At 31.8% G+C, this 11,533-nt stretch overlaps 2 protein-coding genes across 2 annotated transcripts; both read left to right on the top strand.

The window, feature by feature from the left end:
• The first annotated feature begins 1,273 nt into the window (after positions 1 to 1,273).
• Positions 1,274 to 3,427, top strand: LOC133203959 (uncharacterized). Its single transcript, XM_061339754.1, has 4 exons — positions 1,274 to 1,369; positions 1,553 to 1,648; positions 1,760 to 1,867; positions 3,302 to 3,427. Exons 1-4 carry the CDS (start codon positions 1,274 to 1,276, stop codon positions 3,425 to 3,427), a joined length of 426 nt encoding a protein of 141 aa, XP_061195738.1.
• A 1,726-nt stretch (positions 3,428 to 5,153) lies between these two features.
• Positions 5,154 to 10,758, top strand: LOC133203847 (glutathione S-transferase 3-like). The gene is made up of 8 exons (XM_061339649.1): positions 5,154 to 5,427; positions 6,127 to 6,226; positions 7,489 to 7,638; positions 8,122 to 8,173; positions 8,659 to 8,791; positions 9,002 to 9,137; positions 9,711 to 9,845; positions 10,065 to 10,758. Exons 3-8 carry the CDS (start codon positions 7,522 to 7,524, stop codon positions 10,185 to 10,187), a joined length of 696 nt encoding a protein of 231 aa, XP_061195633.1. The 5' UTR covers positions 5,154 to 5,427; positions 6,127 to 6,226; positions 7,489 to 7,521; the 3' UTR covers positions 10,188 to 10,758.
• Positions 10,759 to 11,533: the final 775 nt, after the last annotated feature.

The following is an 11,533-nucleotide window of genomic DNA, read 5'->3' as shown; positions in this document are numbered from 1 at the left end:
CTATAACATCATTCAACTTTCATGGGAATTGTTTCTCTGCCAATTTAATTAGCATTACAGTAGAAAAGGCGATTATCTCTCTAACCAGTGCATGTTATAACCCCCATCCTCACAGACGAAAAATTAAATGTGAAAAAAGGTGACATTTTACTTAATATAATCATGATATAAAATGGTTCACCCTCCCCCCCCCCCCCAAAAAAAAAATCTCAAAAATGTAACCTAAAATAAAAGCACATCATGACTTATCATTATTAATATTATTTAAACCTCTCTCTCTCTCTCTCTCTCTCTCTCTCTCTCTCTCTCTCTCTCAGCAGGGAAAGACAAACTGTTGAAAATTTTCCATGTTTCTTCCAAAACAATTTTTAAACATAACATAACATATCTCTCAATACTTATTTTCTTGATTGAATAACCTACTGATTTAAGAATTTATTTATGTTTATCGATTGAATGTTAGGTATTTTAGCTGGGCTGATATCCTATGCCAGTTTCATATGAATTCAATGCTAGCGAATGCTTGTAAAACTACAAATTTAGCATTCGAATTGTGAATAACAAAGGTTGATTTGAAATAAAATATAATAAAAAATTTAAGAAACATTTTGTATATGTCAGTGTTTTCAAAAGGCCTTTTTATTTACTCTCTCTCTCTCTCTCTCTCTCTCTCTCTCTCTCTCTCTCTATATATATATATATATATACATGTATATATATATATATATATATATATATATATATATATATATATATATATATATATATATATATATATATATATATATATATATATATATAAATCCAATGTTTATTGTGTATAACTAGTAATGCTGTGTCTTGCGTGATATTTGCATGTTTTAAATATATACTACTTTCTTGCTGGAAAAATAATACATGCTGATGCTAATGCTTATTTGATGAATTTCTTATGCTGCTGCTGATTAATTGGCAAAAATGGTCCTTGTCAAGCGCATAAGCAAATATTTTCTTCTGTGTTTTTTAACATTTCTGGAGCAAGAATAACTAAAACATCAAATGAACCACTTTTCCTTATCTCCACAAATGCGATCTGTCCACATTCTTATACAAGGACCAAATTATATATCTACTTTTCAACTATGTCGCCAAGCAGGGAATAATAAAACAAATATACATATTTTCATTCTTTACATTATTTGGTACACTTGTCAGAGATTTTTTTTTTTACCAGCTTACGGTTTTAGCCTTTCGATTCGTATTTGACCCCCATATCTGTTCATATCGTTAATATATGGAAGAAATGTGCCAAAGGGTTATCTTTAAGATAACATATGACGTTACTTCTATTGGAATTTTGAAGAAAAACCATTTTGGGAGAAACGCTGCAGTAAAAACATAGTAATGTTTTCGTTATTTTTTGCATTTGGTCTCATCTCCGTCGTAAGTATTCAAAACAGCAAAGACTTTACTTTCCTTTAAACAAGATGCAAAAATAGATTGGTTCATACAATAATGACAAAAGTATTGAAATATTTTACTTCATTATAATTCCATAACTCTATTAAAATAGGTATTGTCCACAACGACTCACCATCCTCATCACACTAAACCGCATGCGCACCATATTGTCAACGAAGGCCTTGCATTTCATTACGATCATACAACGGTATATCCTTAAGATGCATGCCCTCTCTTCAAATATTTAGTACAACTTGAAACATTTCCTTGAGTGTGCATTTTTTCTGTTCTAAGCATTATCTTTTTAATTAATTCACAGCACATTGTAGCATTAAAAATAAATGGTCGCCACCACTGTTACCTCTATGTGTTATCGGCCATTGAACAGCAAAGCGTCCATACAAGTACTGGACTTCACGCTATTGAGGTAAAGAAAAGTGTTTTCATGTCGCTTAGTATACTTGTAGTTTATTATTTTTTAACATGTATTATACATTCAAATGTAGCATTTTAAAAATGTATTTGATTTACAAAACTTAATTAAAACTTACAGTGTATTTCTGCAAATTGGAAATCTTCTTTACTATGAATCAATTTACCCATACTTAGGTTTTTTTGAATTCATTTATCCATATCATTGCCGTAGGAACCGGGGGGATTTTGCCGATATATAGAATACTATAGAAAACATAGCTACTGCATGCATGTTGTGCCCCCTCAGTTTTTTTTTTTTTTTTTTTTTTTTTTGGTAGTTGATAGTGCCCCCTGAACTGAAAATGAAATGCATGGTTGTGCCCCCTCAAAGTGAAATTGCTTCCTACGGGCCTGCATATTTAGGTGGTCACCTGGACTACTAAAGTGACCTATTACTATCCATTTTTGTCCACCATTGCCCCCTTTCAATATGAAATAATTGGGTCCTTAAAAATCTTCTCAAGAACCACCAGGCTACAAATAATGAACCTCTCTTTAAAGCATACTTAAAAAAGTAGACTCGTGTTTGTTAAATCAATGATCTCGGTACCAGGATGTTTCCACAAATAAATGAGTTCAAGGGTTTATATAGACAATGTATACGAACATGCATAAAACTCTCGCAATCTAGAAAATTGTTAAATTTATATTGTATGAGAGTATCTTTTGTTCATTGACAAACCATTTACAATCATAAAGCCACACAGGAATTTCAGAGACAGTGTATGGAGAAATATTTAAGAATATTGTAATAGTTCTATAAGGTTTACATTTTTTATTGTAAATAATCACTATGCCCCTTTTTGGGATGGAGCCACACAGAGTGTCCAAAGTTTTATATATAGAAATGTATCTGAGTGATCTTTATGAGAAATGTTCTCAAGATATACAACGCTGCAAATTGCCAAACATATATGAAGACGTCAAGTAGTGTTTAAGTAATGGCCGTATGCTATAGGCCAGAGTGGGGAAATATTTTAAAAGGGTCTAAAGTTATAATTATGAAAAAAGAAATGAAAAATAAATCTTTGGGGGTTTTTTTCAAGAGCTAAAAGCTAACACGTATAAAAGATCTTATAAAAGCATACTCATGCAGCATCACACCTTACTACCTTTTAGTTATAAAAAGATTTCAGTCCTATATTTTCTATTCTAAACAGCTGGGTTTTTTTAATTTACTAACAAACATGAATGCTAGCAGTTGCAAAATATTTTTAATGGAGATATTTTCTATTTTAAATAACGGGGTTTTTTTCCTTCTCAAAGTTTTAAATTATATAATATTCCTATATTGAATTTTTACTTTTAGTTGACATGTTGTGTAATCTATATTAGCAAAAATTATAAATGGTGATGTTTGATAATTTTGTTTTTATTTTTTTAAAAGAAAAATATGATAGACCTTGTGGATTCACATACATCGACTGCAACATTCACTGCCCAAGATCTCAACCAACTGAGTCACAATCTACATCAGTTTTGTGGGCAAGGCTCGGCACTCAAACTTAACTAATTTTTGACATTTAACAGATGTGCTAAAAGCATTCCATGTTTTATCGAATAAATTCTGCATACGCTATTACACTTTTTGACTTAATTTGTTTGACCTTTACGGAATGAAATAAAAACTAAAGTAAATACCATCAAAGCACAAAATTGTCACTCAAAGATTCGCCAAAAAACTTGTAATGAGATTAATTCATTAGAAGAAAAATATTTTGTTACTGGTATTTGTTCAGATCTCTTGAATTAATCAACATATTAAATCTACGCTGAATCTACATGTACTTAACATGTTGCTAGAACATAGATACTTGTGGATGGCACCCCCACCCACTCTCTTACAAAAATCATGCGATTTTATAATTCATCTCTATTTAAGTTTATTCATCAAATAACTTATTTATGGTATTTGTTTAATTCTATTGAATAGAATTTAAAAAATATTATATTTAATCTGCATGAAATAAAATAAGATATAAGGGTTGATCCAACATAACGCCGCTTCTTTTTAAATTCTTTAATAATGCAGCCTCATCAACAAAATTTTACATGCTAGTATGCTAATACCTCCATCCATTTTGGGTGATGCTTGAAAATTTTATTCAGATAACCATAAATATAACAATATTTGACTGTACAATATTTATCAAAATATAAAGATAAACACAAAGTAAGGTTAGGTCTATCGCCGCACGGCAACAACGTTAACGACGTCTTATGATGACCTTACTTTTGGAACTCGTTTACAGTTCCTCTAAAATCTATTATATCTCTCAATGAAATATATGGAGATAACGAACAGTATTCAAGCTCAAAAGTCCATTAAAACAGTACAAATCAGGAGCAGAGCAACACTGACCTCTAAAACATCAGAGGTTGGATCAGGTGTCATGTGGAGGAGTGAGCATTCACTGCCGACTGGTCACACCCGCCGTGTGCTCCTTGTCATGATCGGGAAATAACGGGAAAATCCGTCGACAGTCCAGTGGGTAAATAATGGCCTAACAATTAGTATGAAAAACGTCATTTAGCATTTGACTTAATGATAGATTTTATTTGCTGACAAGGTCATTGTACCGACCATAGAACGTACGAAATGATGACTTTAAACGAGACTGTTTATATTCTTGTTTCATCAACTTGTTTGTCAATAGCTTACCTCGTTTAAGAAATTGCTCATAAGTAGTGACATTACATTTGTCAACCCTCTTATTTAGGATTTATTTCGAGAAACAAAATAGCTCGCAAATACATATGTCCTAAGAACACGGGACAACCCCGCACGTAAAAATCACGCTAATATTTATTTATTTATTTATTATTTGATGTTAAATATTTGTTTATTTATTTGCTTAAATAGCAAAAAAAAAAAATAATATTAAAGAAAATCTTTGAAATGGAGAAATTTTCTGTTGTACACTTACCCACAGAGGTCGGACACCTGTAATGTTTGATTTTACATATTCTTTATAAAAACTGTTAAGGATCGTCTCAAGCCACGGTCCGGAGTCCGCATATATCGTATATTTTGCCCGTGGTTTGCGACGATGCTGGTCCCTGTGCAGTGACCATGTTCAGAATCGGCATTTGAGTTTCTCTAGACTTTTAAAAGCCCTGACAGATAAACTTTCAGGCATAACTTGACTTTGTTATAAACCGGAAACAAGGACTTCAATGTATAGAGCGCTAACTTGGTAAACAAACCGTATATACCGTATATACCGGAGATGCTAATTGCAGCTTCTTATCTGGAGTTGTGTATTATCAGGTTTGTTTTTGCAGATTTTTTCACTCAGTTTATAATTGATGAAGACTGATTTGCTGTTTAGATGTGTCCAGTCGTGCTGATATAATTTTTGACAAGATGTGCATGTACCTATTAGGACTATGTGTGAAATATTGAATGAGTTCATGTATATACGTCCCTGCTTCAAGGATACGATCCAAAAATAACCATACAGTATATGTAGGCTAGGACACGACATAGTCGCAGATTCACCCAGTAAAAAGGTTAGTAATGCTGAACTGCATATATATATATATATATATATATATATATATATATATATATATATATATATATATATATATATATATATATATATATGGCGACCTATACATGGACATGTACCTTTTTTTGCACTTGATAATTATGTTCACTACTTTATTTTGAGGAGAGAATGATGTGTTTAATATGTTTATACATTACGTACAGTAACTCATACATTACAATGTATGTTAATTATCAGCTGATCCACCTACTTTTGTATGATTATGTCGTATTCTATTGCTCAGTAATTTATATACTACATGAACAGTAGATCTTTATCTCAACAGCTGTGAGATAACAACATCGACCTTTGAGAAATTTAATAATAAAAACCAACTAGAGATCATACATGTCTAGCTACTCGTTAGTTCATTCTATGGGTTGTTAGCTTCACGAAGTTATTGATTGGATTTGTTTTAGCTAGCGTTAAAGTCAATCCATTCTTGCTTTTGTGATAGTTGAACACCCTTGAAATTCAGTTCAAGTAATCGGCTTAAACTAGATTTAAGTTAAATCGCCACACATTTCCACTCTGGCGTAAATGATTTTGGACATTTATTCTAAATTAAATACTCTGCCATTTGTTTTTCAACAGGTGTTTTATAAATGTTATATTAATTACGACATCAAATTAATTCACATAAACATTATCATTGCAGGTGTAGTGTAAACAACGAAAATGTAACAGTCAGTCATTTAAACTGTGTCAATTTGAAATAGTTTTGTGTGAATTTGCTCTCCGTGATATTTACAACACAGGTAAGTTCTACTTTTGAAAGATTGCATTTACACATGTATGTACATGTAATATATGTGTCAATTAATTTTCCTTTTTTCGGTCACCTCCAAATTTTTTAACATGTTATATGCATGTATATTTTTGAAATATAAAGTTAAAATCTGATCGGCAAAAGGGTAACGTACATTGTTACTGCAGCCAAAGCATTTTAAAATTTCTAAAACCTAAAAAAAAAATGTCAGGAACGGATCCAGCTTTTCCAGTTTGATTAAGAAAAACATTGTTGACGGGGAAATATATACGTAACATTGTGCTATATATAACAGACGATTGTTAACTAAATTCCGAACAAGTGACCACTGCCTACTGATCGAAACTGGTGGATATAAGTAAATACCTCGACAACACAAAGATTATGAACTTTATGTAATGCTATAATTGTTGATGAATTTCATTTCTTTTTACAATGTAATTGTAATATACAAACACGGAATACACTTATAAAAACCATGCTAGATAATTGTTCCTTGTTCTATCTCAAATTACCCATACAGAAACTTGAATATATACTTAGTCCAACACTTGGAGTTATACCGGCTGTTTGCACTTTTATAGGTGTATTATGCAATAAAGAAATTATACAATAAGTAAGCGCAAGGGGGAAGGGGGATTTGTAACCGTGGGAGGGGTACAGTAACTCTCCAGCCTCAAATTCTGCCAGTTTACTTATTTAATTAAGTAAATCGCTTAGTTCCAGTTACGTAATTGTAAGATGGATGTTCTACATGCATGATTATGCATATATATAAAACGGTATTTTTGTCATGTGCGTGATTTTTTTTCTATTAAAACGACAATGCATATCATAGGCATCGGAAGCAAATTGAAAGGTAAAAAACTTGGGGGGGGGGGGGGTTTAAGCCCCAATTTCAATGCTTATATTACAAGTATGTCTATCATAGCAAAGAAAAGGTGGGGGGGGGGGGGGTAATCTATGCATTTATCTAAAAAAAATTCTGCTCCCATTCGAGATATTATGATCATGATGATATCGACAAAACAATTTTTTTCATGTATAAAAAGCTATGTTATCACATATGAAGTCGCGGACGTGTTTCAGATATAATCCCAGCTTTTCTCATCCTTGATAAGTCTTGTTGAACTTGCCCTTTAATATACCGTTACAAAGGTCCTCATGAATGATTTATGAGTGTGCAATGTACTTTACTAGATTTATTTAGCTTTCTTTCCGTATAAATTCCTATGTCGTTGCTTTTTTCAGACGAATATTGGTTGTAGACATTGATATTATTACATGCTACAGCGCTTTAAGCTATCCGGAAATCTGGTAAAAATGGCGCATCTGGTGTACTTCAACGGACGTGGACGCGGGGAGGTGATCCGCATGATGCTAGCAGCTGCAGAAATACCGGTATATGTTGTATTATGTCTATAAATAGGTTTGACGTAGTGATGGATACTATACTTATTTTACTTTGACAAATCTGTTACCATGGGAATGTAGTCTAATATCTAATTTATCCTTTGGGATGTGTCTTTGCTGGACAGTTTCGTGTATCGTGGATGGAAAAGTCGGGATCATAAATTTCAATTCTATACACTGTTTTGTAATTTATAAGATCAAAACTTAGAAAGGTCTTTCATTTTTAAATACAATTCAGGGTTTTTTTTTTCTTTCTATTTTAGAGGATCATAAGCAATTATTTTCATGTTGTTTGATCATCGTTATTCACTCTGAATTTAAGATTTAACGCCAAATGTTCAAACACTTTTTTAATAGTCATGAATGGATACGATCTTTTTATCGTGACGCATTATTTTAATGGCAGATCTGATTGTAAAATCGCATAAAAGTATTGTACACTGTATTAAGCGATAATTTTTTCCCCATTAGTTCACAGAGAGTTTTTTGACAGAGAGACAGGAATTCGAGAAATTTATTCAAGGTAAATATACCTTTCCCTCACGTTTTTTGTCCTTTTTACCACGTTGCCATCTTAATGTGTTTAAGTGACATATTATTTTTGCTACCAATTACCCCGATGAAAAGTCATGAAAAGGTGATTAAATTTGCGTAGGATGAAAACCTACGTTAACTCCATATATTGTTCTTCCTTAATTAACTTTTATATTACAACAGAGCAATTTTAGAAAATATGCATAAATTCAACAAATATCATTATATTCCGACTTATCAACATCCTCACTTTTTGATTATATGTCAAATATACATAAAGACCCTGGACTTAAAACTGGGTTTGATCACTGAGGTATATCTTCTTTATTTTGATAAAATTTGATTTAAAAAATGATATAAATTTTTGCACAATTTAGACCCAAAGTATTTAGTCTGCAAAGAGTTCAAGAAATCCAGACGAAGCACAATATATGCATGAATTTTAAAAATTCAAATATTTACATTGTTTTATAGATGGTTCCCTGCCATTTAAACAGGTCCCACTGCTTAAGATTGATGATATGGAATTAGTACAGACAAACGCTATCGTCCACTATGTGTCGCGAAAAGGTCAGCTGTACGGAGCAGACGACAAGGAGGCAGCAATGTAACAATGATTTTTAAATTCCTTACATGCATTTATATTTTAAAAAAAAATATTATATAGTTATCCCTTGCAATTTGTTAAATTTCATATAAAACTATTTTAATTTATAACTCTAGGCTACATAATTTGAATATTTTCTTCACTAAATAACATTGATTTTAATTAATTATAATGTACAATATCATGAACGAAATTAATTTTTTTTAACAGAATCGATATGTATTACGAAGCCTCTAGGGATTTTTTTATGGTATTTTTACCGGTGATTTTTATGAAAACAGAAGAACAGGCCATAGCAGACGCAAAAACTGCAGGAGAAGACAGATATTTTCCTGCCCTTGAAAAGGTATACAACGATTCTTTTTTGTATAATAAATAGAAAATAATTATGAGAAATGTACAAGTCAGTGTTGATCTTACTGAGAGGAAATTAAAGAGTTTAAATATTTTTTAGTGCATACGTGTCACAAAGAACTAACGTACATTCACCCCTACAATTTTTAAGTTCTACCATGTAGAGTTTACATATACCTTAAAGTACAACTTGCTTTGATAAATTACTATTTCATAATTTTTTTTCTATTCCGTGCCGGATCTAGCAACACGATATAGACGGGATTTATTGCTTGATTATTCAAGTCTGTGTTTAAAATTCGTTTAATTCTAGTACAGATGTACCTCACATATACCTTAGATTCCATTAATTAGACAGTGAAGTTTACAGAATTGTTAAATGCATAATTTTAATTTCTTTGGCATTTAAGCACCTTGCATGCATTGTGTAAGCCAGATTGTTTAAATATTCAATGTAAAAAAAATTAATACAGAAGACGTTTTCCTTAAAAGTAAAATTAGAATGAATCACAATGACTATGAATAAATTTAGTTCCGATTTATGTCAGTTAAATTATTGTAACAGAGGTTGACAGAGAATGGAACAGGGTTCCTGGTCGGGAAGTCTATGACAATGGCAGATGTAGGATTTCTGGAGGTGCTTTTATTGTGTGTGGAATATGGAGGAGTAAACTTCTTAGATAACTTTAGCGAAGTCAAGGTAAGAATTAGAGTTATCGCCCTTGATTCCAGTCTCTTCAGGCAGACAAATTCAAGATTATTTTAAAATTTCACAGCTCTTTCAATTTGTATGCAAATATGAGCGAAAAAGAACACAGGCTTAAAAAAAGATAAAAACACTAGCCCCTCGCCCCCCAAAAATATACAATTGCATGCATTTCATTATATAACACGATCAATACTTTTTCTTATTTTGTAGAAATATTACAACCGGCTGATTTCTATTCCTTCAATAGCTAATTTCCTGAGTGGTCCACTTCGGAAGAGAAAAAATGATGAACAATATAGAACGGAAGTTAAACGAGTTCTTAATCGAAAATAGTGTAATATACGGGTCATTTTGATAATTATTTATTTAATGATTTTAAAATAGCATTTGCTATAATTATATGCTTGAATGTGTTCAATGCTTAATTCATCAGATTTGTGTTTGCTGTAATTTGGGAAGTGTTGCTGTCACTATGTATGTCAGAGGTTACACTAATATAATATGATGTACATGCAAACGGTCTGTTTCAAAATACATCTCTTTTTCTTAAGTCACTTACCGGTACTATGGCGTCATGCTAATTTTGACATTTAAAAGAAAGTCTAATATATTGTCGAATTTGATTATTCAAAAAATCATAAATAAAATGCCACGGGAAAAAAATCCATATATGCATTTAATGTTTCTAAAAACTTTTCCGTGCAATTCTGTAATTCTGTGCACTTCTGTTGGTTGATTTAGATTCGGTTGATAATGATTTTGATTGGATAATTTTTTTAAATCAGAATTTATACGAAAAGTTATTGTAAACCATCTTCATTACAAAATATAATTACATTATAAAGATAATATGCAAGATAAATGATTATTGTTAAACCTGTTAATAATAATATTTTGTGCATGATGAATGAACATGAATATGGATTAAATTCTATAAAATATAGAGTTATTTGCCATTTCACTGCGTTATACGACCTTTTTTAGGGGCAATATAACGCCTTTTTGACGTTAACGTGACCTTTCTCATTATTAGGTCATCTGGTTTACTCAGATATATTGCAGATATATATTGTTAATTATGTCTGTGGTCGTGTGTTAACACTTGAACATTTTCAGCTTCTTCTCCGTAATCATTGAACCAATTTCAACCTATTTTGGTATATACACATGTACCCCTTGGGGCATGAGAAGAGGGGCTAAAATCATCAAAATTAATGCAATCTTACAGAATCTTCTTTACTTCTGGACATCAAGCACTCCAGTTTTTGGAATGATTGTGATTAGCAAAGGGTTTTCTAGCAAAATTATGAAATTCATGGCCCCAGGTTCAGGGGTTCTGGTGTTAGGGTGGGGCTCTATCTCTCATATAGTGAAAAATGCAGAAATGTTTTTAAAAGCTCCTCTTCTCCCTCTGTATATTTTGCAGAGAATCTAAATGCATGGATATGATGAGCAAGGGTTCCTCTTCCAAAATAATGAAATTCAAGGCCCCATTCAATTGTCAGGGGTTCTAGCTTTAGGGTGGAGCTTAATTGATCATATATAGAAAATACATTAATTCTATGAAATTTTCTACTCTGTTCCTGGGTATTTAGCAGGTAATATAAATGAACAGATATTACATGCAAGGAAGCCTCTTCCAAAATTGTGAAATTCATGGCCCCAGTGTCAGGAGTTCT

The sequence above is a fragment of the Saccostrea echinata genome, unplaced genomic scaffold, assembly GCF_033153115.1.
Source record: "Saccostrea echinata isolate AGI-Se365-2 ecotype Australia unplaced genomic scaffold, CSIRO_AGI_Sech_v1 ptg000052l, whole genome shotgun sequence".
In the NCBI taxonomy this organism is placed as follows: Eukaryota; Metazoa; Mollusca; class Bivalvia; order Ostreida; family Ostreidae; genus Saccostrea; species Saccostrea echinata.
This window is presented reverse-complemented; position numbering and strand designations above follow the sequence as displayed.

Coding starts and splice junctions, on each gene's coding strand:
- LOC133203847 (XM_061339649.1), top strand. CDS start 7,522: ATGCTACAGCGCTTTAAGCTATCCGGAAATCTGGTAAAAATGGCGCAT. Junction 8,792..9,001: donor GACGACAAGGAGGCAGCAAT/GTAACAATGATT, acceptor TTTTTTTAACAG/AATCGATATGTATTACGAAG. Junction 9,846..10,064: donor ATAACTTTAGCGAAGTCAAG/GTAAGAATTAGA, acceptor CTTATTTTGTAG/AAATATTACAACCGGCTGAT.
- LOC133203959 (XM_061339754.1), top strand. CDS start 1,274: ATGGAAGAAATGTGCCAAAGGGTTATCTTTAAGATAACATATGACGTT. Junction 1,370..1,552: donor ATTTTGGGAGAAACGCTGCA/GTAAAAACATAG, acceptor CTATTAAAATAG/GTATTGTCCACAACGACTCA. Junction 1,868..3,301: donor CTGGACTTCACGCTATTGAG/GTAAAGAAAAGT, acceptor TTTTTTTAAAAG/AAAAATATGATAGACCTTGT.